Source organism: Gymnoscopelus microlampas, assembly GCF_963454915.1.
Source record: "Gymnoscopelus microlampas genome assembly, chromosome: 16".
In the NCBI taxonomy this organism is placed as follows: Eukaryota; Metazoa; Chordata; class Actinopteri; order Myctophiformes; family Myctophidae; genus Gymnoscopelus; species Gymnoscopelus microlampas.
In genome coordinates this window covers 50815326-50842890 of record NC_139953.1, presented here as the reverse complement: position 1 = coordinate 50842890, position 27565 = coordinate 50815326, and the positions used below count along the sequence as shown (strand labels likewise).

Genomic DNA, 27565 nt, shown 5'->3' with positions numbered 1-27565 from the left:
AAGGTGGGAGCCTAATGGTGGGAGAAGGCTGCTTCCATGCGAGCTCCGTAACACTGTCGCGTTTCCTTTTTTAAAAAAAATGTAGCCTTCCTTTTTTTATCTACACCGTCAGGGGGTATAAGGGGTTATGACAGACAAGAACGTATGGACATGGGGGTGGTAAGGTAAACAGTAAGGTACGTTCAAAAATACTTGGTTTCAGATCCGGCAATGTGGGGTACATGAGCGCGGCCCTAAACATTGCCATCATGAAGGCGCAGAAGGCCTTCACTGCAAAGATGGAAGACCAATTCAACATCAGGGGCGGTACACACAGGCGGTACACACCTTGATGGACAGCAAAGCAAAAAACACAAATGAAGTGAACCCGCCTGCCTCCCTCCCCAACAAACTGAACATCTACTATGGCCGGTTCGAGACCAGTTCTACCCGCGGCAGCCCAGCGGTGCCATCAGCGACATCAACCAGCCAGCGGCAACACCAGCAGAGGACACCAGCCCTTTAACCATCTCGGAGGACAACATGCGCACAGCCTTCAAACGAGGCCAGGTCCTAAAAGCATGTGCAGACCAGCTGGCCCTGTCCCTGCAGGATTCAAAATGTCAACCATCACCCAACCCCAAAAAGGCCAAAGTGACATGCCTGAATGACTGGAGACTAAGAAAAAGTTTAAAAACACACAAGGCATCAGTAAGTCCATCTAGGCAAATGTTAAAAAGAAAGGTTATAGTCCCCTTTTAAAAGCATCAATGGACTGTGACGCTCTCATATGGTCAGGGAGGGCATTCCACAGCCGAGGAGCAGCTGAGCAGAAGGCCCGGTCCCCCATGGTGCGGAGCTTCGTCTCTTAGGGTTTGAGTGTGTTCGAATTTCCAGATTACAGGTTGAACACCGTTGAACTCGGTAGAATATGCACCTGGCTCACCGATAACAAAATATGACTACACCTTGGCAAAACTGGATCCATTCTTTTGGGGTCCAGAATAAACCTCTGCAAGGCCAAAGACTTCACAGTCAAAGAAGGCGACAATGTCATCACAAGGAAAGATGACATTTCCTACCTGGGTTGTATCTTAGAGGGCAATGTCTCAAGTGAAATCATGGCAATAAAAGTAACCAGAAAAGTTACTGTGTTGGGGTGGTATAGGGGGTCAGACCTTGCAGTCAGTGGGTTTCATCCCGAGAAAAAAACTTTGCATTTATAAGTTAAATCTATCACACTAGTGCACTTTGGGAGCAAATGAAAGAGATAGACCTATGTATAACTTCATGAGGTTCTCAGGACATAATTAAAAATAATAAAAAGTACATTTACTACGTTACTGTCCACCACTGTTGGCCGGTTATAGTCGACTAATTCTGGCAAAACCGATATACAACACGAAAAGCTAGGTTTGTTTCTTTGGCCCAAATTCAAGCAGCTTCGGATGTTCGACTTGGCAGAGAGGGAGGACATGTCAGGACTCTTGAAAACCAGGTATTGGATCCAATATGCAGAATAACAGGACTCAGGAAACGAGGAATAAACTTAGTGGATCTTTACTGAGAAACTTAGGTTCACCCATACAACAAGGGAAGTGTCAAATCGGACACATCATGCAAACTTATAATACAGCAACCAAACAGTCAAACACAAGGTCTATATATAGACTAAGCACTGAATGGGGAATGGGAACAGGTGAGGAGAATACACAGGTGAAATCAAGTAGTCATCAGGGCACTGGGCGAATGGGTGTGTTGGCACAGACTAAGCAGAGGCAGAGGATGTGACAGGACCCCCCCTCCTACGGACGGCTCCTGACGTCCCCTTAGGCGACTCCGGATGCTGACGGTGGAAGTCAGCAATCAGGGAGGGGTCGAGGATGTTCCGACTAGGGACCCAGCAGCGCTCCTCGGGTCCATACCCCTCCCAGTCAACGAGGTATTGACGGCCCCTGCCCCAGCGACGCATCTTCAAAAGGCGCCGGACGGTGTAGGTGGCATGACCATCGAGAAGGCGAGGAGGAGGGGGCGCCTTTGTGGGAGGCACCAGAGGGGAGGAGGAAACTGGTTTGAGTTGAGAGACATGGAACGTAGGGTGCACCCGAAGGGTCTTGGGGAGCTTGAGGCGAACGGCTACTGGGTTGATGATGCGTGTGATCTTGAAAGGGCCAATGTAGCGTGGGGACAATTTTCGGGACTCCACTCGCAGGGGCAAATCCCGAGTAGAAAGCCAAACCTCCTGTCCGAGCTGGTAGCGAGGGGCAGGCTATCTGTGCCGGTCAGCTTGTTTCCGGTTCCTAGCAGCTGTCCGCAGGAGAGAGGACCGGGCTCTCCTCCAGGTGCGACGGCAACGACGGACAAAGTCTTGAACCGATGGGACCTCAACCTCTCTCTCCTGCTCCGGAAACAGCGGAGGTTGATAGCCCAGTGCACACTCGAATGGGGACAGACCAGTAGAGGAGCACGGAAGGGAGTTGTGGGAGTACTCCACCCAGGCGAGCTGACCGCACCAAGAGGAGGGATTATCCGACACCAGGCAGCGGAGTGCAACCTCCAGGTCTTGATTCACACGCTCCGTCTGGCCATTTGACTGGGGATGAAAGCCTGACGAGAGGCTGGCAGAAGCTCCCAAGAGAGAGCAGAAGGCCCTCCAGAACCTAGAGGAGAACTGGGGTCCCCGGTCCGAAACCACATCTAGGGGTAACCCGTGCAACCTGAAGACATGATCGATCATGAGCTGGGCCGTTTCCTTGGCGGAGGGAAGCTTAGACACAGGGACAAAGTGGGCCATCTTCGAGAAACGGTCCACGATGGTTAGGATGACCGTCTTGCCCTCAGAAGGGGGGAGCCCAGAGACAAAGTCAATAGAGATATGGGACCAGGGGCGACGTGGCACCGGCAGGGGTTGGAGTAAACCAGAGGGTCTGAGGCTGGGGGTCTTGTTGCGAGCACAGACAGCACAAGCCCGGACAAAGGAGTGAGTGTCAGCCACCATGGACGGCCAACAGAAGCGTTGCCGAAGGAGAGCTAGGGTGCGTCGAACGCCAGGGTGGCAAGCGAGGTTGGAGGAATGGGACCACTGGAGTACCTCGGAACGAGCGGCCACAGGGACGAACAGGCAGGATGGCGGGCCACCACCAGGGTCAGGGTCCTGCTGAAGCGCCTGCTGAACGATGGTTTCTATCTCCCAGGTAACGGGTGCTATAACCAGAGCACTCGGAATAATGGGACCTGGATCCGGGTCCTTTTCAGAGGGGTCAAACTGGCGGGAGAGTGCGTCAGGCTTCAGGTTCTTAGAACCAGGGCGATAGGAAAGGGTGAAGCGGAAACGGTCAAAAAACAGAGCCCACCGGGCCTGTCTAGAATTGAGTCTCTTGGCCGACTGAATATAAGCTAAATTCTTGTGGTCAGTCCAGATCACAAAAGGATGTTCCGCTCCCTCCAACCAGTGCCGCCATTCCTCTAGCGCCTCCTTGACCGCCAGCAGCTCCCGGTTCCCGATGTCATAGTTGCGTTCTGCCAAATCCAGCTTCTTAGAGAAAAAGGCACAGGGATGGAGCCTCTTCTCCTTAGGAGGACATTGCGAGAGCACTGCGCCAATCCCCACATCCGAGGCGTCGACCTCTACCACAAAGGGCAAAGAAGGATCCGGGTGGGTCAGAATGGGGGCAGAAGAGAAACGCCGCTTCAGCCCACTGAAGGCCCGTTCCGCCTCGGGGGTGCAACGGAAGCGGGCCGCAGGCCCGGCAGTGAGGGCGTGGAGAGGCGCTGTCACCTTGCTGTAGTCCCGGATAAAACATCTGTAGAAGTTAGCAAAGCCCAAGAATCTTTGTAATTGTTTCGGGGTGGTGGGTTGGGGCCAGTCAGCCACTGCCTTGACTTTAGCCGGGTCCATGGTCACCCCATTAGTGGTAATGATGTAGCCCAGGAAGGTGAGGGTGGACACATGGAAGTCGCACTTCTCCGCCTTGACATAGAGCTGGTTCTCCAGGAGACGGCGCAGCACCCTCTGCACATGTTGGATGTGTTCCTCCCGTGACCTAGAAAATATGAGTATGTCATCCAGGTACACAAACACAAAATGATTTAACATGTCCCTCAGTACATCATTAACAAGAGCCTGGAAGACAGCAGGGGCATTAGTGAGGCCGAACGGCATGACCAAATACTCATAATGACCATTAGGGGTGTTGAACGCCGTCTTCCATTCGTCCCCTTCCCTAATGTGTATCAAATTATAAGCATTTCTGAGGTCAAGCTTGGTAAAAAAACTTAGCTCCACGTAAACGGTCAAAAGATGAGGACATAAGGGGTAAGGGGTAACGATTCCTTACCGTGATCCGATTTAGACCTCTGTAGTCAATGCAGGGCCTCAAGCCACCATCCTTCTTTCCGACGAAGAAAAACCCAGCTCCTGCTGGGGACGTGGATGGCCTGATGAACCCTACTGTGAGGGCCTCGTCAATGTAGCTCTCCATGGCCGCCACTTCAGGACCCGAGAGAGAGTAGAGCCTCCCACGAGGTGGAAACGTCCCTGGCAGCAAGTCAATACCACAGTCATAGGGCCTATGTGGGGGCAGTGTGGACGCCACACGTTGTTTGGAGAAGACCAGGTTGAGGTCAGAATACTCGGGAGGGACCCTAGAACATTCGGTAGGTTCGAGGCCCCCAGACGAAGGACCAGGCCCTGGAGACTGAGGCGCACTAGGTGCAGAGCGTAGACAATGGGAATGACAGGAACGGCCCCACTCCAATATGGTCCCGGACGGCCAGTCAATGTGGGGGTTGTGGTGCACCAGCCACGGATGCCCCAGAATGAGCGGCAGCTCCGGGGAGTCAATAAGGTGAAGTTGAATACTCTCACAGTGGTTCCCAGACAAGCGTAGGCTCAGCGGTTCAGTGAGATGCTGAACCACGCCTCTTCCTAGAGGACGTCCATCCAGTGCAGTGACACGTTGGGGGTGATCTAACTTAAAATAAGGTGTTTCGTGACAGAGAGCAAAAGAACTGTCCAAAAAACACCCTGCTGCCCCCGAGTCAATGAGTGTAGACAGAGTGCTTTTGGCCCCCCCAGGACAAAACGGCAGGCATTTTAAAGCAAGAAGAAGAAGATGGGGAGGATGAAACGATATGGCTCACCAGTAATTCCCCATTTACTGTTGAGCCGCCCCATTTCCCTCTCTCTCTGGGCATGAAATACGGAAATGGCCTGGCTTACCGCAATACATGCATAATCTCTCAGCTATCCTTCTCTCCCTCTCCCTGGTAGAAATCTTGGTGCGTCCCAATTGCATAGGCTCCTCGGTAGACAGGGAATCGGCAGCTGTTGATGACGTCGGGACCATTCGGGAGGGGTCGGGAACACTCGGCCCCACTCGGAAACGCTCGGCTGAACCCGGCGCTCTGCTCCACTGCCTCTGTCTCCTGCGTTCACGGAAGCGATTATCCACTTGAATGGCCAAGGTAACAAGGGAATCCAACCCCTCACTAAACTCACGGGAAACTAGCTCATCCTGGACCTCATCCGAGAGCCCGTGAAGAAAAGTAGGAATTAACGCCACCTCCGCCCACTCACTCTCCGCGGCCAAGACGCGGAACTCGATCGCGTAGTCAGCGACACTGTTGCGTCCTTGTCGGAGATGCAGCAGACGAGTCGCCGCGTCTCTCCCCCTCATTGGGTGATCGAAAATCCGCTTCATCTCCTCAATGAAAAGGTCGTAGTCGGCACACAAGGGGGATTGTTTCTCCAGCAGCGCATTAGCCCAGACGAGCGCTCGGCCAGATAACAAAGTCATAATATATGCCACCATGGCACCGTCAGTGGTGAAGACAGATGGCTGGAGGGTGAAGATCAAAGTGCACTGTGATATGAAACCACGGCAGGTATCGGCCTCTCCACTATACCTCTCCGGGTGTTGAACACGCGGCTCCCTGGGTGTCACGGCTGGTCCCTGGGGACCCCCGGCCACGGCCTGTGCCTGGACCCCAGGCGGAGCAGCAGCGGGGGGAGCGACGGTGAGGTTCTGGACGGCGGTAATCAGCTGAGTGAGGCGATCGTTCATCTGGGTCAGAAGATTTTCATGCTGGCCCAAAAGCTGTCCTTGGAGAGCAACAGCACCTTGTAGCTGAACAAAATCCGCTGGATCCATCTTGATGGCTGTATTATACTGTCAGGACTCTTGAAAACCAGGTATTGGATCCAATATGCAGAATAACAGGACTCTGAGAAACTTAGGTTCACCTTATACAACAAGGGAAGTGTCAAATCGGACACATCATGCAAACTTATAATACAGCAACCAAACAGTCAAACACAAGGTCTATATATAGACTAAGCACTGAATGGGGAATGGGAACAGGTGAGGAGAATACACAGGTGAAATCAAGTAGTCATCAGGGCACTGGGCGAATGGGTGTGTTGGCACAGACTAAGCAGAGGCAGAGGATGTGACAGGACATCTATCAAAGAGCATGCCAAGAGGCGGGACCTCCACCTCAACGAGCCACGGTCACAGTGATGACCCAGCAGGTGTTTATGTGTTTATTGTTTAACATGTTCGAAATAAAGCCATCATTCATTCATTCATTCATTCATTCATTCAGCAAGAAGAGGACAAGGTGGAGGAGCTCGCTGACGCTGGGCCAGAACCCCCAGACCTAGAGCCGGTTACATTCAAGAAGCGGTGCATGCTTTAGCCTCTACTAGACCATACCCGGTCGGCGCAGCGCAGCCGTGGGGGGATATGCGCACATGATCTGGCAACCCGGGAGGCAGTTCGTCCCATAGCTGGGCAGCCCCGTAACCATGGCGACAGTGTTTGACAGAAAAACGCTAATAAGAAGCTGAGATTTGATGAAATTGAAAAACGGGCTTCACAGTTGTGTTCAGATGGTAATGGTCAATGGCTGTGTGCAAAATCAGAGCAATTGGTCCAGCCAGTGAGGAGAACCGGGTGTCTTCACCACCACTACAGAGGTTACTAGAATTATAGTAGGACTAGACCATACCCGGTCGACGCATCCGTGGGGGGATATGCGCACAGGATCTGGCAACCCGGGAGGCGACATTGTTTGACACATAAACGCTAATAAGAAGCTGAGATTTGATGAAATTGAAAAATGGGCTTCACAGTTAAGTTGAGATGGTAATGGTCAATGGCTGTGTGCAAAATCAGAGCAATTGGTCCAGCCACTGAGGAGAACCGGGTAGCTTCACCTACCACTACAGAGGTTACTAGAATTATAGTAGGATATAGTAGGATAGTAGGATGTCCTATTTGTTCTTTTATTTTCAAATGAGGCTATATTATATTTATTAATGAAGGTCAAACTTACTGTTAATGCGCACTGCCATTATAAAGCTACCTAACCGACCTACAGTTTTATTTCCCATTTGGCCTGTTGGCTATACATGCTCAAAAGCATGCTATTTACTTGTCGATTGGTTTATTGATTGTATATTTGTTTATTCGTTATTGTTGTTTGTTCGTTTATTGATGTTCGTTTATTGATGTTTACTGTGATTCGTTTAGTGCAGACAAGCAAGGGATATTTTAGTTGTGTCCCTTTTTTGTCGTTGTTGGGATATTTGAGACATGTTCTACAATGCAAGTTTGCACAAAATACATTCTCACTCAAGTTTGCACTATTGTCTAAGAGAAGGCCTATTTGTTTTGTTGCTGGCCATCAATGAAAGAGTCTTTGACATGAAATTGTGTGGTTTTATGTAGGGAACAGACTAAGGTAATTTCAGGTGACAGGTTAACGCTATCTATGAATGAACAACACAGCCAAATCCTGGTCAGCATATAACGGATTGAGTAAAATAAAATGTTCCGTTTGGCAGTGGTGGAAAGTAACATTAACATAAGTACATTTACTTAAGTACTGCACTTAAGTAAAATTTGGAGGTATTTGTACTTGAGTATTTCCAATTTAAAATACTTTTATTATTACGCATATTTATTTATTTTCGTATTGTTTCATATGCGCTTTTTTGACGGGGTGTCTGCAGGGTCGGGTCTGTAAAATCTCTGATATAATCGGATAATATGTTTCACAGATACATTTTGGTTCCGGTCCATTTTTTTTGGACCCGTGAAGAGCTCTACTTGAAGAGCGTAAAAGACACAAACAGGCACAACACCAGAAGGAGCCCCACTGAACTCACTGAACCCAGTTTTGGTACAAATAAAACATTGGTCAAATTTGTTGTACTGCAATGCTGCCAGAATGTGTAAGGCCCTACCAACAGTTATACAAAAGTGGGACTTCTTACCCTCCTTCAAAACCGCTCTAAAAGAGCACCTACAGGTGACTGCAATTTGTAACTGGCTCCTGTAATAAGTAAACAGTCTCCCCCAACTGTTTACTGTACATATAACTTTCTTTCTTATTACTACTCGAATATATGATGTTATTGCATAATACTGTATATTATTGGCCTAGGCCGTGGCGTCGCGGTCTAGGCACCCTTGGTTGAAATCCCTTAACAGACAGCGTGCCGCGGGTTCGCGTCCCGTTCCCGACGGCCTTTGCTGCGTGTCTTCCCCAAGGGGCAAGGCTGAGATATTTACGATGAGGCCGACAAAATGGCCAGAGTGGCGCTGTTTTACCCTGCGCCGACCTGTGAGTTCAGAAAGAATTTATTTTAGCGCAAGTGAATGGGTTTTTTGACAAACTTTAGACTAGATTTTCTTACTGTAATAAAAATTGTCATAAATTCTATAAGCTTCCAGTCGCTAGTTTAAAGTCTCCTTTCAATCATCAGGATATGCGTTTTGCTAAATTATGGTTCTATTTATTATAAAATTGACGATAAAGTAGGCTATTCTCTAGGAGGGGCGGGATGATTTGATTGACACGCTACACAACCAATAGCATTCATTCCCCGCCCCCCGCTCTTGATTGACAAGTTACCCAACCAATAATGGTCTGAACTCATTCTGACGCGTATTGAAAGATGGCGGACCTACAGGTCTTGCAGCAAAGGCTTCATTTTCGGTCTGTAGAAAGCAGCGGAGGGGGTTTGTCCATCTCATTTATACAGTCTATGGTCTTCCCCCATCTCTCTCCCCATTTCCTGTCAGACTACTTTCTCTGTCCCTCTCCAAATAAAGCAATAAAAGCCCCCCCCAAAAAAAATAAAATAAATAAATACTGTATATTATTGTTCGTCTTTAAATGTCTCGATGAGGATATGAATATATATATATATATATATATATATATATATATATATATATATATATATATATATATATATATATATATATATATATATATATATATATATATAGTGCAGTGTAGTATCTAACTCAATGGGAGATACAGTAATTGAGTTAGTATGAAAACCATTCACCCATACTCTGAACGTAAGCACCTCTGCTGGAAGTGTCAAGGAGTGACACTTATCAGTAGCAGAACAGTAGAATTAGCGAGGCTAATCAGTGAAAAAACCTGGTGAAAACCTGTGTTTTCAGAAAACTTGAAAGAAAAGATCAGGAGAGCGTGAAGAGTTGGAATGGCACTTCTGTGCATGACAACCAAATAATGGGAATGAACGTATGCATGCTGAGTTCAACCCAGTGATGAGCGAACAGGTCAGACAAGAAAAAAAAGATTGGCGAAACAATTTTAGCCTTATTATTATTATTTGTATTTTATTTTAATGTGAGTGAATTGTTTAATCTGTTTTCTATCTATAGCTGACCATGGTGGAAGTGAATATATCCTATAATGAATTTAGTTCAGAAACACACAAGCCTTCTGGACCGATGGTGAGGCGATCGATTGATTGATTGATTGATTGATTGATTGATTGATTGATTGAATACTTAATTAACCGTTTGCAAAAAAGTACAGTGGTACGATTATACAAATGCTAAAAGGATAACACAAAAAGACCTAAGAGCTCGTTTCCATTGTGGTCCTGTGTATTCAATTCATCGAGACATTTAAAGACATATAATACTATCCAATAATATGCAAGACATCATATAGCAATAAAAATATATGTACAGTAAACAGTTGAGGGGGGGGGCATTTCTGGAGTTAATCTTAGACCAATAATATGCAAGACATCATCTACACTAGTAGGAATAAAAATCGCTGTTTGGGTCAATGACTTAGTTGACGTGTCGCTATGGATGTATTGAAACAACGTTTTGAACCAGGGTTTTAAGCCAGCCAGTTTAATTCAACATGCAGAGACGCTCTTAGTCTGTAACACACATGGGTTTTTAACATGGAGCCACGCTCACAATAAGGAACTTCCTCCATGTTAATGCTGACAAAAACAACCCGGTTTAATAGGTTGTTTACTACATTATGTAGGTTACCACGACTGCCTTTACATTTTTCTTACAATGTTCAGAAGAAGGGATCTTAAGTTCCATACTTTCACTAATAAGTTGGTGAAAACAGTCATTTGTAATGTGCTGAAGGTGTCGTTATGAATAAAAGACAGACATTTGCCACATCTCAACTAGTAAACAATGAAAGGACTGTTACAGTTGATTTTACAGATATAGAGACAAACAACCTGGCGTCCCATGATCAGTGTGTGAATGGGGCGTCACAGTCACATATGTGTGTTTGAGTTAGCCACGCCCACAGCTGTTGTTGTATGATAATAAGGGGAGGGGATGTTTTTAGTACGTAGTTAAAACAGTGTATTTCGATTGGGCCTTTTGACACAAAAGCTTTCAGCTTACAGGAAGAAACCCCAAAATACACAGGGAAGACATATTTGCATATCATAACTACACCAGGGGGCCTATTAGAGTCATGTCAAATTCATAGACACATAAAAAACTGAAGAAGAACCCCATCTTTAAACTTCAAGTGTTTGCGATGGCAGTTCAGAAACACAAAGCCCGCCTCCTCACAGACTGAACAGTTCAGAAACACAAACCCCGCCTCCTCACAGACTGAACAGTTCAGAAACACAAACCCCGCCTCCTCACAGACTGAACAGTTCAGAAACATAAAGCCCGCCTCCTCACAGACTGAACAGTTCAGAAACACAAAGCCCGCCTCCTCACAGACTGAACAGTTCAGAAACACAAACCCCGCCTCCTCACAGACTGAACAGTTCAGAAACACAAACCCCGCCTCCTCACAGACTGAACAGTTCAGAAACATAAGGCCCGCCTCCTCACAGACTGAACAGTTCAGAAACATAAAGCCCGCCTCCTCACAGACTGAACAGTTCAGAAACATAAAGCCCGCCTCCTCACAGACTGAACAGTTCAGAAACATAAAGCCCGCCTCCTCACAGACTGAACAGTTCAGAAACATAAAGCCCGCCTCCTCAGAGACTGAACAGTTCAGAGGCACAAACCCCGCCTCCTCACAGACTGACAGTTCAGAAACACAAACCCCGCCTCCTCAGAGACTGAACAGTTCAGAAACATAAAGCCCGCCTCCTCACAGACTGAACAGTTCAGAAACATAAACCCCGCCTCCTCACAGACTGAACAGTTCAGAAACATAAACCCCGCCTCCTCACAGACTGAACAGTTCAGAAACACAAACCCCGCCTCCTCACAGACTGAACAGTTCAGAGACATAAACCCCGCCTCCTCAGAGACTGAGAGTTCAGAAACATAAAGCCCGCCTCCTCAGAGACTGAACATGTTGCAAACACGGACCAATGCATCCGAGGTGAACATGGCTGAACCCCGTAGCAAGCTTTCTATAACACATCAATTCACATTCCAGTGCTTCATTTGGAATGAAGGAGGGACTTGTAATGGACTCCTGACATGGTAACCTGTGTAGATTGCACAGCCAACGCAGTAACACAAACAAGGCTATCATCCCATAGTATACCTGCTCCAACTAGCACATGGACAATATGCTCTTCCTTTAGAAAAACAACTACAGCTTTATTCATGTGTGAGCCATGAGATACTTTCATGTCCCACTAGTTCACCCAAAGCCAACAACTCTTCCTCAACGGTAAAACAGGGTTCAGCGTCTATTCTCGCCCCATGTCTGATGGACGACACTCCCTCTGCATCGGGGGACGCCATCCCCACCGACACCAGATTTTAAACTTAACTCTTCTTACCTTGTTGTGTAGAAACAGTACAGGTTGAAAAGGAAAAGGTGGAAAATCCAAAAGGCCTCATTCACCTCAGTCCACACACACACACACACACACACACACACACACACACACACACACACACACACACACACACACACACACACACACACACACACACACACACACACACACACACACACACACACACAGGTTTTGGGGGGGGTGTACTGACCTCAGTATCTGCAGTGTACAGTGTGGACTCTTCATTGCGTCACAAAGCTGCTTCACCACTGATGCTGACAGGGGGCAGTTGGTTATTTCCAGTTCTATCAGATGGGACGGATTAGAGCTGAGAGCTGACACCAGGATCTCACAGCGTGTCTCATCCATGTCAAGGTCAACAAGTCTGTAATTACAGATTAAAAGGGAGAATGTGTTTTAGCTTTATGACAAAACAGTCGTTGACGTTATCAAACATAGTGGTAATATAGAGCATAGCAGAGGCCGCCATTTTGTGGTTCCACAGATAGAAAATCCATTATGTGTTGCCATGTCTGCTTATTATAAGCAACTGTTGGCTTGTTTTTCTTTGAAGTCTCTTGTAAATATTGGTGGTTGTGTTTTTTGGGGGCTTGTTTCTAAAGTGTAGTTGCTTTGGTTTGCTGATGTTGTTTAAAGTGTCTCTCAAACATTTTCAAGTCGAGAACCCCAAATTAATATCTATTTGTCTGTGGGCCCCCATATATAGCAGATCACGTTATGAGCTTGTAGATCAGATTTTTTTCAAATAGCCGATGTATGTAGGCTTAAAGGGCTTATAGTCACTTCTTAAGGGCTGGTTTTCTTAGACCTGGTTGCTTATGGTTTAACTGGACATGGGTTTTATAACCAGGTGTTTAGTGTTAAGCTGTACTGGGATCAGTTGGTTGAACTGGACATGGGTTTTATAACGGCTCTGTGTTCAGTGTTAAGCTGTACTGGGATCAGTTGGTTGAACTGGACATGGGTTTTATAACGGCTCTGTGTTCAGTGTTAAGCTGTACTGGGATCAGTTGGTTGAACTGGACATGGGTTTTATAACGGCTCTGTGTTCAGTGTTAAGCTGTACTGGGATCAGTGTGGTAAAATGTCAAGTTTCATGGAATAAAAGTAGACTAACTGACATTTTAGTTTTACATTAGAATTTTAGTCAAAGGTTTTTGTTGACTAAGATAAAGACTAAATGCTTGACTTTTAGTCGACTAAAAGTAAACTAAATAAAAACAGAATGAGCTTGACTAAATAAATATGATATAAACAAGGATGATTGAAACTGGACTAAGACTGAGACTCAATTAAAATAAAGTCTAAAACAATGCACACTAAAGGATAACACTAAAATCCCCAAGGGACTTGTTTCTATTGTTTCCATTGGAAACAAGCCCTCTGAAGCTAAATGTTTGAAAACAAGTTTAGTTGTAAACAAAGGACCATTTCCATGTCATGTTAATCTAATGGATAATAAAGTTTTCTTTATCTTTATTTATGAGCCAATACAGCATTATTGAGTTACTCATCGATGACAGAATGAAGCCACACAATATGACTTTGCACTCTAAATACAATGTCTATGTACAGTGTGACGTTCACTTTAAATACAATGTCTATGTACAGTGTGACGTTCACTTTAAATACAATGTCTATGTACAGTGTGACGTTCACTTTAAATACAATGTCTATGTACAGTGTGACGTTCACTTTAAATACAATGTCTATGTACAGTGTGACGTTCACTTTAAATACAATGTCTATGTACAGTGTGACGTTCACTTTAAATACAATGTCTATGTACAGCTAAATGAACTTAGACTGTGAAAAAAAATGAATTGAATATTTAATTATATGATATACTATATTTAATACATATTTATTTTCATAGAATCAAACGTTTTATGGTCATGATTCACCAGGATCCTGGATGGCTTGATTCTAGGATTAAAATAATTGATATAAATATTTTTGGAAATCTCTATGGGAAAAAATGAATGGGATCTTGATAGATGGAACCAGAAAATGGCCGCCACCGCTATGCCCTATATCATGTCTAGTATATATTTGTATTTCATTCTAGGGTGTTTTGTGTGTAATGTAAAAGCAATATCTGAAGTAATATTATAATGTAACTCACTTAGTTTAAATGAAAGCAATCATTAATACGATGTTATCATTATTCATACTTTACTTTGGTTACTAATATTACTACCAAATTTGTTTTTATTAATAATAATAATAACAACTGTAGATGCTGTATATAATCCAATGTTTTACAGTATTTGTATAATTGATCATGTAAAATGTGTTTAACATTTAAAAGTTGAATATTTAGTGATGTTTAAAATGACTGACTGAAGCTTTACTATGATTCCTCCATTTTAAGTTTTATGTTGAAATCCACATGAATACTAACCGAGCCTTTCTGCAGTTCCTCACAGCTGGCAGCAGTCTCAGTCGCCCAAACTCAGTTGTGTTGTATGAGTCAGGGTCAAACTCATCCAGAACCTTCTCTGACATCAGCAGCATGAAGGCCAGAGCTGAACACTGGGTGTCAGAAAGTTCCTTCTCTGATTTGTTCTCTGGCTTCAGGAACTGTTGGATCTCCTGCAGGACTGAGTCATCCTTCATCTCCATCAAACAGTGGAAGATGTTGATGCATCTGTCAGGAGAGTCATCGTAGTCAATCTCCTTCAGGTTGTTGATGGCTCTCTGGATGCTCTCTGGACTGTTCTTTCTCTGACCCAGCAGGCCTCCTAACAGTCTCTGACTGGAATCCAGTGAGAGGCCATGAAGGAAGCGGACAAAGAGGTCCAGGTGGCCGTTTTTACTCTTCAGGGCTTTGAACATGGCTTTCTTCAGGAAGTCATCCAGGGAACTGTCACTGTTGTAACCTTCCAGGAATGTCTTCAGCACCTCCGTCTTCCTCTCATTGAAACAGTACTGCAGGTAAACTGCTGCCAGAAACTCCTGAATGCTCAGATGAACAAAGCTGTAGACCTTTCTCTGGAAGAGCACACTCTCTCTTTTGAAGATCTCTGTGCACACTCCTGAGTACAGCGATGCCTCTGTGACATCAAGACCACACTCTTCCAGGTCTTCTTGGTAGAACATGATGCTCCCTTTCTCCAGATGTTCAAATGCCAGCCTGCCCAGCTTCAGAAGAACCTCCCAGTCAAACTCCATCAGCTCCTGTTGATTCACGTCTTGTGAATACTTCTGCTTCTTTCTCCTTGTCTGGACCGACACAAAGTGGCAGTACATCTCATTCAGGGTCGTGGGCAGCTGTCCTGTCTCGTCTGTCTTCAACATGTCCTCCAGGACGGTAGCAGCGATCCAACAGAAGAGTGGGATATGACACATGACCTGGAGGCTCCTTGTTTTGTTGATGTGTGAGATGATTTTACTGGCCAGCTCATCATCACTGAATCTCTTCCTGAAGTACTCATTCTTCTGGAGGTCTGTGAACCCTCGTACTTCTGTCACCCTGTCAACACATTCAGGAGGGATCTGATTGGCTGCTGCAGGTCTGGTAGTTACCCAGAGGAGAGCTGCGGGGAGCATATTCCCCTGGATGAGGTTGGTCAACAACACGCCCACTGATGATGTCACTGTGACATCAGAAACAATGTCATTGTTGTGGAAGTTCAGGGAAATTCTGCTTTCATCTAAACCATCAAAGATGAACAGAGTCTTACAGGCAGCAAGCTTCTCTGCTGTCAGCTTCTTCAATGTTGGATGGAACTCATGGATCAGTGTGAGAAGACTGAACTGCTTATGTCTGACCAAGTTCAGCTCCCGGAACGACATCAGAATCAGGAGATTGATGTGTTGATTGGCCACGCCCCCCGCCCAGTCCAGAGCGAACTTGTACGTAGAGAATGTTTTTCCAATGCCGGCGATGCCCTTTGTCAGAACACTTCGGATGGGTTTCACTCTGCCTTGTAAGAGTTTGAAGATGTCAGAGCACAGGATTGGCTTGTCAAGGAGGTTCTTCTCCATCCTGGATGCTGTCTCAAGCTGCCACACCTCATGTTGCTGATTAACACCTTCACCGTGTCCCTCTGTGATGTAGAGCTCTGTGTAGATCTTGTTGATGGAGGTTCCAGGTCCTGGTCCAGTGATGTCTTCTCTCTGACCTTCTTCTAACCTCTTTGTCACAACGATCATGTGTGGCTTTAAAATCTCCTGCAGACTGACATCCACTGGAACACAACAGTTCATCAATGTTAAACACACCTTCAGTCACACATTTATATCCTATGGAAATATAGGATTTTTAACTAACTTTAGTATGATTTATTTTCTAACCCTAACCCAGGATAAAATGTAAATAAAACACATTCTGACTCTGAAACAACTCAAAAGGCAACAACAACCACAACAACAAAACTATGTATTTATTCATATAACCAGTTGTAGTTTTGGTAGTTTAGAGTTGTATTATTTAGTGAGTTATTATGTATTCCATGTATTTATTATTTACAACATGCTTTTCACACAAATTAATGATATGTCAGGCTTTACTTTGTTCAATGCTGGTGGGATGGTCACACACTGCACCGCTGGACAGATCCTCAGTCCTCTCTCTGTGGAAACACACACACACACACACACACACACACACACACACACACACACACACACACACACACACACACACACACACACACACACACACACACACACACACACACACACACACACAGTGGTGATTAGCATGAAGCTAGTAACTATAGATGGACGGTAACAGACTAGTTAAGTACTAGTTATGTAGTAAACAGTGAACTAGTAAAATGCTGCTCAAATAAAGGTTCCAGCTCCATTAACACATTTAGACCTGAGGCTCATTGTAAAAACCTCATGTTTTAATTCAAACATGTCATAAATAAACATGTTTCTCTATATAACAACAGCTAACGTTACACAAAGATGTTCCTGGATTGAAAGGTATAACAACGTATAGGTGTTCCAGGTCTTAATGGGTTAATGGACAGAAAGTCATTAGTCACAGCTTTCTCTTTCTGACAGACACTGTTTACTTTATTCTTTCATTATATTCCATCTCAAACAATACTAAACTTTTAGTAGCATTTATTCACACAATACTTCCTTCCTATTGAAAGACAATGGCCCTGATTCATTATGCTGGTCGTAAATATGGGGTAAATAAAGTTTGTAAAGGAGGGCGTATTTTCTGTAAGCTCAAACTGACGTGCAATTCCCAAAGGGCTTCGTATATCCCTGAAGCGTGCGGATCACCAGGTGTAGATCATGATTAATCTGGACGGCTTTATCCAACAACATCCAACTTCAACATCACCGTACTGAACAGTGTTGCCGTATCCGCTTATTATAAGTGAATTTGGGCTTATTTTTAGCGGTGCCAGCCGCTCTACCTTTGACTATGTCCGTCCGTACGTCCGTCTGTCCGTTTGTCCGTTTGTCCGTATGTCCGTTTGAGCACGGGCTTTAAACAGCTATAACTCCAGTTCGCAGCATGCCAGCAAGTCCAAATTTGGTATGTGGACTTAGACCACCAATAGGGACGAGCATTGACTGCTGAAGCCCCGCCCCGCCCTATTATAGCGCCACCAGGAGGCCACTGGCTTTAAACAGCTATAACTCCACTTTGCAGCATGCCACCAAGTCCAAATTTGGTATGTGGACTTACACCACCAATAGGGACGAGCATTAATTGCTGAAGCCCCGCCCCGCCCTATTATAGCGCCACCAGGAGGCCACTCATCAAAGGCACCGCTTCCTTCACACAGGGTGTGATTTTTTTTAAGTTGCTTGTAAATATTGGTAGCTGTGGGGTGCAGTTTTTTAGGCTTGTTTCTAAAGTGCAGTTGCTTATTTGGGCTTTCTTCACAATTGTTCAATTATTTTAACCAGTGGTTCTCAAATATTTTCATGTCATGGACCCCCAAGTTAATATGTAGGCTAATTTATCCCTATAACCCCCATCTGAAAATGTTTGGTGCCAGCTGGAGCCCTTACCAGATTTGTGTTGTTAGAATGCTTAAAAAATCTTCCAAATATTCCACATTTTATTTCAAGTTAAAAAAAAATCACACCCTGTGTGAAGAGAGTGGTGCCTTTGATGAGCCCCGTATTGATGTTGTCATCAATGTTTGTTTATTGGACAGATATACATACATACATACGGATACACGGACAAAGCCAGATATAGGAGTGGTCGGCACCACTCAAAAAGCAGATCTACAACTACAAGCTCACAACGTGTCACATCGCGAAGCGTTGTGAGCTTGCAGATCGGCTATTTTCAATAGGCTTGTAGATTGGCTATTTTCAATGTATACAGTAGCCTATATAATTTCAATGTATACAGGTTTAATTAAAGTGCTCACAATGGCCTAGTGCCATAGTTGCTTCTTTTGGGCTTATTTTCCTAGATTATCTGGTTGCTTATTTCTCTAACAACATCTGGCAACGCTGGTGCAAGTTCTCTGGTGCGTCTCTCGTCTAAACATAACAGATGCGGCGTTGCATCGCCTTGACTAGTACAACTGTTCTGTGTTCTGTCTGGAAGAGAGTCCTTCGATCGCACGATGGATCAAGTAATAAATGCTCTCATGTGTAAGGAGAGTAAAGAAGTTTACAAGGTTTAACCCCATGACCAAATAAAAGGCTAATAAAACATGGAAAGGACATTATATAAGCCTTTTCTAATGAACATTGCTCACCTTTACCGAGGTAAAAATATGATGAAATCCAGCATACAAGTGGAACGCATGTTTGCAGACAGGCTACATGCACCCAGCTAATCAATACACCTTGTTACGTTACCGCTGTGCTTCTTTACACTTTATAACAGATGTTCTGTTCCTGTTTCTATAGTTAACTAAATAATATCTAATCTACTCCATCATGTAGAGATGATTATAGTTAACTTAATAATATCTAATCTACTCCATCATGTAGAGATGATTATAGTTAACTTAATAATATCTAATCTACTCCATCATGTAGAGATGATTATAGTTAACTTAATAATATCTATCTACTCCATCATGTAGAGATGATTATAGTTAACTTAATAATATCTATCTACTCCATCATGTAGAGATGATTATAGTTAACTTAATAATATCTATCTACTCCATCATGTAGAGATGATTATAGTTAACTTAATAATATCGATCTACTCCATCATGCAGAGAATGATGTCGCTTGCCAAGAAATAACTGAATAAAGTGGTCGTGAGTGAACCGCTGCACGACTCATCACATCGTATAAACACATTAATATATGTCTGGGCTTTACATCTCATTCAACCTTAATATGCTAAACCTACAGCTTTTGTTTTGTTAATGTTAATTATGTCATCATGAATGATGGTGCAAGGGAGTTTATTTACTTGCCTCAGTTGCCTGCAATGTCATAGCTGGGAGGGAATTCGTCTAAAATCATCATGATTGTGCACTTGGTGACAAGTTTTAGATTTTTGGCTAGTTTAAAAAAGTGTAGGAAAATCAAACTTCTGGAAACTTCCCTCCGAGCTTGAAAATGATGCCTTTCCAGGAGTTCGATTCTCCAATTTTTTTGGTATGTTATTTAGCATAGGCTACCCAATAGTAACAGAATCTCTTCTATCAATTATTTGGGGTTTCAACCATATACTGAACTATCTACGGTAATATTGGATTCATTGCAAACCGACCCCTAGGGGGCGATCCCAACTCGTTTGTGATGGGTTTTTAAAACCTTATGCCCATACTTAACACCATGCCAAAAATCTAATCTTCTCACCAAGTGCACACTTTTTGAGCTTACTCAGCACTGATTAGGAGGAGCAGCAGACAGCTGTGTTAAGCTAGATTTGTCATGACTTGACATACAAGCTCACAACGCGGCACCTTGTGATGCGCTTGTAGATCTGATATTTTGAACTCGCAACACCATCGTACGACGAATAGGCTGACCTATCAGATAAGTGCAGCAGCAGGCTGTGGGGAGTTAAACCATTATGATAATAATATTATTAATAGGCTTAAATTATAAAATAGCTGAATTAATTATTAGATTATTGATTAGACTTTGCTATTAAAAAGATTGTTAACAGTACAGGTAGTACAGTCAAAGGTTTTGCTAAAAAGATAACACAAAAAGCCCCAGGGTCTTGTTTGCATTGTGGTCTGTTGTACTCAATTAATCAGTATGTTTGTGTGTGTGTGTGTGTGTGTGTGTGTGTGTGTGTGTGTGTGTGTGTGTGTGTGTGTGTGTGTGTGTGTGTGTGTGTGTGTGTGTGTGTGTGTGTGTGTGTGTGTGTGTGTCTCTCAATAGTCAGCTCTAACCATTCTAACTAAATCTAAGATAATTTCATCACAACATTGTGTTTCCTGATCATTGATCTTACTTTGAGTGTGAAGGTCCAGGTTCATCACTGACGTCTGAAGAGTAGATGCCACTCGTTGTGCTGCTGGCTGTTGGAGCCTCTGGTTTCTGACTCTGTTTATCACCTCTGTTATCATTACAATGACACAACACTGTTTATGTCACCTCTGTTATCATCACAATCACACAACACTGTTTATGTCATCTCTGTTATCATCACAATCACACAACACTGTTTATGTCACCTCTGTTATCATCACAATCACACAACACTGTTTATGTCACCTCTGTTATCATCACAATCACACAACACTGTTTATGTCATCTCTGTTATCATCACAATCACACAACACTGTTTATGTCATCTCTGTTATCATCACAATCACACAACACTGTTTATGTCACCTCTGTTATCATCACAATCACACAACACTGTTTATGTCACCTCTGTTATCATCACAATCACACAACACTGTTTATGTCACCTCTGTTATCATCACAATCACACAACACTGTTTATGTCACCTCTGTTATCATCACAATCACACAACACTGTTTATGTCACCTCTGTTATCATCACAATCACACAACACTGTTTATGTCACCTCTGTTATCATCACAATCACACAACACTGTTTATGTCACCTCTGTTATCATCACAATCACACAACACTGTTTATGTCACCTCTGTCATCTTATCACTCAAACAGAGAGCGTCTCCTTTCAAACCCCAATGGTTCTAATCAGCCCCCCGCCCACAGGAGTGGCCCAATTCTCTCACAACTTGCTACAAAAATCCCTCATGAAAAACTATATAATCAACTACCTTTCATTTTCAACCTTCACATGTGTCTCCTTCTCTAATAATCAAAAAGTGCTATATATTTCATCTCGCAATTTACTTCCGGATGGTTCGTTTTGCACTTTTTTTGCCACATCGGTCACGGGAAAGAAATAAGCGCTGCCGTGGTCTATGGAAACGAGCCCAAAAGTGCACCCAAATAAGCCCAAAATCGCTTATACAAACAGTCAGACCTGGCAACGCAGCCTACGCCAATCATGCGTGAGAGATCTACAAGCTATGGGGCAGAGACGGCACCGTATCTTAGCAACAACTACAGCGCTCACTCTCATTGGTCGTGTCACGCTAAGAGCAGTCTCCAGACAATGGCATCGCAGACAGCTTGCTGTTACTGCTGTAGCCATCACAGTTAGTCCCAGCGACGACGGACAGGGCGCTGTGATAGCTGCCATGTCGCTAACGCTAACGTGGTTGTCATGCCTGCAGCGGCTGTGCAATCACTTTGTCAACAATGCACGTTCGTGTGGTGAATGTCAATATTGCTGCTCAGTTAGTCCATTGTAGATGGTGTATGTTTGTGTGTGTCTTCTGGAGAACTATAGCTCCACAGCAACTACAGCAACTAACGTAATGGCAGGACCGCCCCGTGCAACGCATGTTAGGCTGCATTATGGTCATGTAGTAATTTCAGATAATTTCGCTCCGATTACAGCAGTGCTTATCAACCCTTTCACGCCGCCCCCCCCCCGCCCCCCCCAAATAAACGTACTTGATCTGGGGACCCCCCCATTCTGTTTGACTCCGTTCCACAAGTACATATTGTGAAAATAGCCGATCTACAAGCTCAAAACGCCTCACGTTGAGAGGCTTTGTAAGCTTGTAGATCGGCTATTTTCTACATGACTGCCTCTTTCTTACATTCTTTGACAATGTGGCCCATGTTTTCATAGTATAGTTTGTTGACTACTTTTGTTGCAGAAATGCTCATTTCCTTTACTTTCCTTTTTTTATTGTCTCCGCCAGGCCGAAAGGCATGGCGCAAAACTATGTTTCACCCCCTGTCCGTCCGTCTGTGATAGCTAATCTCTCACATCGTTGACTTAATCGCAGCAAAATAACACCCCGATGAGTCAGTGAGAGCTGGATAAACGAGGTAAAATGTGTCAAAAGGAGTCTGTACGGCTGTCGATAAATGAACACATGACGTCGGTGGGAGAGGACATTGTGTCTTTTGGACAAACAGCAGCATCGTGCTGATGTTTGTTGTGTGAAGCAGCTTAATGTCAGAGTGTTTGTGTTGAAGCGCCTCAGTGCGGCTGCAGAGTTCATGTGCAACCTCTTCCCGAGAGAGACAGAGACACTAGAAACTCTGCTGGGGAAAAAAAACACTGCAGGGCATTGACTTTCATATGGACATTGATCTACACACTGCAGGTATATCTGCTACACACACAACATCAAACTACACACTGCAGGTATGATGCAGCGTTTGCATTACAGCCAGCATGCCAGCGTAGTTCCCATATGGTTTCAAGGTGGGCTAAACCATATGGACCCCATGTCAGCAATGTCAGCGGCATCCACTTCAGTCCCAACTGCGATGCCCATGCAGGCTATAAGTAGCTTCTACCTGGCCCTTAGGTGGGCCCCAACTACCCATGTTTATGTGGGACCAAGGCGGGTCCTACCTGGGTTTGCCCATGCAGGCTTTAACTGGGTTCTACCTGGGCCCTAGGTGTACCCTAACCAACCACAGTGCAGTGCCCATCGCTCCAATTGTTGTGACGTCAGGGCTCTCAATACTGCACATTGGTGGAGGAGGAGGGGCCGCAGGGCGACCGCACACATCGCTGAACCAATGGTAGCCCACGGATGTTTCCTCTGGGGATTTACAATCTGCCCCTCTATGCCACATATCATCCGCACTACAGGGTCTTCACTGACCGAGCCACGGCCCCACTGACCCTCATGACGCTACGCCACTTATATGAGTTGCCAAGTGGCCGCGGGCGCTACGTGGGCGTGGCCGCGGGCTAGACGCGAGCCCCCGCGTAGCGGGGGCGAGCTTCTAGTCTTCACAATCACACAACACTGTTTATGTCATCTCTGTTATCATCACAATCACACAACACTGTTTATGTCATCTCTGTTATCATCACAATCACACAACACTGTTTATGTCACCTCTGTCATCTTCACAATCACACAACACTGTTTATGTCATCTCTGTTATCATCACAATTACACAACACTGTTTATGTCATCTCTGTTATCATCACAATCACACAACACTGTTTATGTCACCTCTGTCATCTTCACAATCACACAACACTGTTTATGTAATCTCTGTTATCATCACAATCACACAACACTGTTTATGTGTTTTGATGATGATGACAGAGGTGACATAAGGGGTCAGTATATGTGATGCTAACATAGATGATAACAGAGATAACACTGTTTATGTAATCTCTGTCATCATCACAATCACACAACACTGTGTATGTCATCTCTGTTATCATCACAATCACACAACACTGTTTATGTGTTTTGATGATGATGACAGAGGTGACATAAGGGGTCAGTATATGTGATGCTAACATAGATGATAACAGAGATAACACTGTTTATGTTATCTCTGTTATCATCACAATCACACAACACTGTTTATGTCAACACTGTTTATGTCACCTCTGTTATCATCACAATCACACAACACTGTTTATGTCATCTCTGTTATCATCACAATCACACAACACTGTTTATATCATCTCTGTTATCATCACAATCACACAACAATCGGTTATGTCTCCCCTCACTGAATCACTCAAATGTGGGTATCACTGTGGTGGAGGGATCCATTTGAGGCATAACTCCCTCTAAAGCCCTGCGACGTCCCCGTCCCCAAACACAGAAGAAGGGGTAAAAAGGGAGCAACTCCATAGAAGTGAATGGGCGGGGCTTATCGGTTACCACTCCAGTTCTTTTATAACTATGGTTCTGATCATTTCTTTTCTGACCCGCCTAGGGGCCATGCAGACCTGATGGCTCAGGCCTTTGCTCCAGCTGAAGATGACAGACCTCTGGTGTGACAGGCCGTCATCACAGTAGTTCTCACAGCAGTTCAGCCGGACAAAGACAGCAGACCATCAACAGATGGTTTCTGACCAGGGGGAAGAAGACGATGACATTCTGTCAGTGGTGGCCAGAGGGCCTTGGGCTGAGGGACAGTCAGCTCTGAGGGGGGCAGTGGCCATCCTGATGTGGCTCCTATCATGCAGAAGGGAGTCCATGACCTTATGGAGAGGATTGTGGTTGACTTGGACATTGCCCAGGAGGGGGCTCTGGGTAACCATATTCAGAGCCTTCAAGGAGGCCATGATGGAAGGCTGGGCTGAAAAGAGAGGCTGTGGGCTTTCATGGCGAAGCCATTGGCCTCTGGGAGTACCCCAGTGGCGTCCCCAAGAATTACATTTAGGGCAGGCAAGATTTTCAAGCTTTTCAAGCTGCTCTCAAAGCCCCTTTTATGCCAGGTGAGTACTAGTGACCATGATTCTACTCTGCTGTTTTCAATTAAGTTTTCCACTGCACTGGACCCCCATCATAGTAAAGAATAAAAACATATTGGCTGGCCGCGATCATCCATTCCAGAGCTATGGCCTTAACATGAAGGGTGCCTAGCTTTTTGTTGTTGTGATCATGTGATTTCTGGGTGTACTCTTCTTCGGTGGTGCTTGGATCATTCACAGCCCCCCCACCAAAAAAATCTAAAAGATGTCAAAGACTTCCTTAGTAGCGTTTGGACAAAAAATACGTCAAGGACGTACCAGGCAGTGAATGAGTTAAGCTACGAAGTAGGCCATGCAGTTCAACATTGATTAATTTCTCATATATAAATTAAAATACAGCAATGCAGTGCAATATAAATAGTACATTTCACAATGAAACTGTTAAAGTAATTTTAATTAAGCCTTCTTATTCAAGCTCTACAGCATTCTAACTAAGAGGATTCTATAACAACAATGGGCCTCATGCAGCAATAAGTTCCTAATGTTTCCTCTTACATTTCTTCCTAAGTGAATTCCTAAGAGAAGTTGAGTCAGATTCATGAAACGTTCTTAAAAGGCAGAATTGTTCGTAACTATGTTCTTATGATGATGAATCCCAATCCTCGTAACTTGAAGGGGTGTGCCAGTTCATCCTAATTACCATAGGGAGCCACCCCACCAATCCCCATATAAGGCATGACTGCATGGCTCTGCCTGCAGTCACACCTGTGTGTGATTGCTGCTCATAGAAATCACAGGAAATCACACACAGAAATAAAATTGAGAGAATGAAGTAAAGAATACCTAAACTATAAGTCTACAGATGGTGGAACACCAGACTCCAAACATAAAAATAAATTAATTAATAGTTCTGTGGAGGTACTTCTGAAGTGAACAGCAAATTATTTAATTTAATTAATGAATGTGTTTTATTATTTCTCTCACATTAATCAACATATCACCACTAGGGTTTAACATTTTCCGGGAAATAGCTCATTTTAATTCCCGGGAATTTTCAGACCTTTTCCCGGGCTTCCCGGGAATTCCTGTTAAAGGGAAAAAAAAAAAAAAAGTGCCCACTAAAATGCATTTATATGTAGATACTTAAATAGCCAATTTTACACCGAGGTGCCCAAATGTCCCTATTGTGTCCACCTATGAACTTGCACTAATAATGACTTAGGTTGATTTTTTAAAATCATATAAATATAATATATAAATATAATAGCCTATAGTGCCCTGCCCTGGCGGAGATCTGCGCTGTTGCGCAGCAGCGGGTGAAGACAATTCACTTAACGAGGAGCTGCGCTCAAAACGCACTCAAACAATGTCAAACTCTAGCTGCTGAAATAAACGTTCCATTTGTATCATTATTGACAAGAGAATTTGCAAAAGGATTTTGTCCATCAGAGCGCCGGTGAGGTCACAGCTTATCTCTACTTTTGTAGGATTGATTTGATAGCCTAAACTTGTCATTTGTTTGCAGTTATTAATTTATATTAGGCTACTTGCTGGATATTATAAGACTCCATTTTGGGATGTTGGCTGTATGTTGTCTATTAATCTATATTTTGTTGTTGATCAAATGTGGGGTTTTGTAGTGTGATTTTGATGTGCACATGCATGCGCTGCCAGCACTGACAATCAATGAGACAGACAGCTGTTGTGCAGTTCACTTGTTCTACTGGGTAGTTCTAGTAAAATGGTAGTTTGAACGTTCTAAAATGCAAGTGTAGGTAGGGTAGGCTACATTAATGATGATAAAAAAATCGGACCACATCTCTCTCTCTCGCTCGCTCGCTCTCTCGCTCTCTCTTGCTCTCTCTCTCTCCAGCTCGCGGTCTGTCCTCTCTCTCTATCAAAAGCATTGCTTGTCTTGCGCGCATTTTAAGCAGGAATATAGGCTCGATCAAACCTACCTACTGTTTATGCAGCGTTTCACTTGATGATGTTGAATCTGAACTAGTCAACTGGTGTCTACCGTATTGACAGCAGCGGAAACAGTGAAATCAGCGTGCGCAGGGCAGGCATGGGGCATCACGGCCACTTGTGTTTTATTTTGTTCATTACTGTTACATTCAGTGCGTCCCATATTGGTTCACAACGGGACGATGGGACCCTGCCCTGGTCGGCAACGCGGCAAGTAACTTGCCTAATTATAATAGTAATTCCTCCACGCTGTAGATAGGGCTTTCTACTAATTAGTATTCATTTCTAACAAGAAAAAAAAGAAAACGGGAAGCCCGGGAACCGAAGTGAATTCCCGGGATGGTAAAAAACCCTGAATTCCCGGGATTCCCGCATCCCGGGAATCCCGGTGTTAAACACTAATCACCACTAGACATCAATGTACATTTGCTGAAATTAGCTGTTAAAAATGTCATCCATATTTCATGTTCAGGAGCAGCGTTAGTAGTGGATATAAAACATTTGTTTTACTGAAAGCTGGTGGGTAGATATGGAGGGTCTTTAAGGTAGCATCATGATTTGTGTGCATGGGGATCTCATCTTAAACAAGCTTAGTGCTTAATGAGCTATCCAGTTTAGTAGACTTGTATTGTGAATTTGTACTTCCATGTACTGTTATGTACTGTCATGTACTGTTCTCATGTCTTACTAAATAAAGTACATCAATCAATCAATCAAGCAGCTGCTTGGTATGTAATGGGGTGGAAATAGGGGTGTGGTGGGTGATATGGTGGTGCAAGGGGTGTAGGGGGCTATGTGGGGGCATGGGGATGGGTATGACGGGTGGGTATAGGGGGGCTTTCAGGTAGGACAGGAAAA

At 44.3% G+C, this 27565-nt stretch overlaps 2 protein-coding genes across 2 annotated transcripts in view; one reads left to right on the top strand and one right to left on the bottom strand.

Annotated features, from left to right (window-relative positions):
* LOC311063420 (gap junction alpha-1 protein-like) overlaps positions 1–27565 on the top strand; it is a 604483-nt gene that overhangs the window by 378294 nt on the left and 198624 nt on the right. The window lies entirely within an intron of this gene.
* Positions 1–27565, bottom strand: part of LOC311063805 (uncharacterized protein) — a 196618-nt gene that overhangs the window by 41376 nt on the left and 127677 nt on the right. Inside the window, exons 11-14 of the mRNA XM_084083411.1 lie at positions 20451–20555; positions 16595–16656; positions 14484–16272; positions 12270–12443 (exon numbers count right to left, since the gene is read on the bottom strand). Of these exons, the coding sequence (XP_083939537.1) occupies positions 12270–12443; positions 14484–16272; positions 16595–16656; positions 20451–20555 (2130 nt within the window). The remainder of the gene's footprint in view (positions 1–12269; positions 12444–14483; positions 16273–16594; positions 16657–20450; positions 20556–27565) is intronic.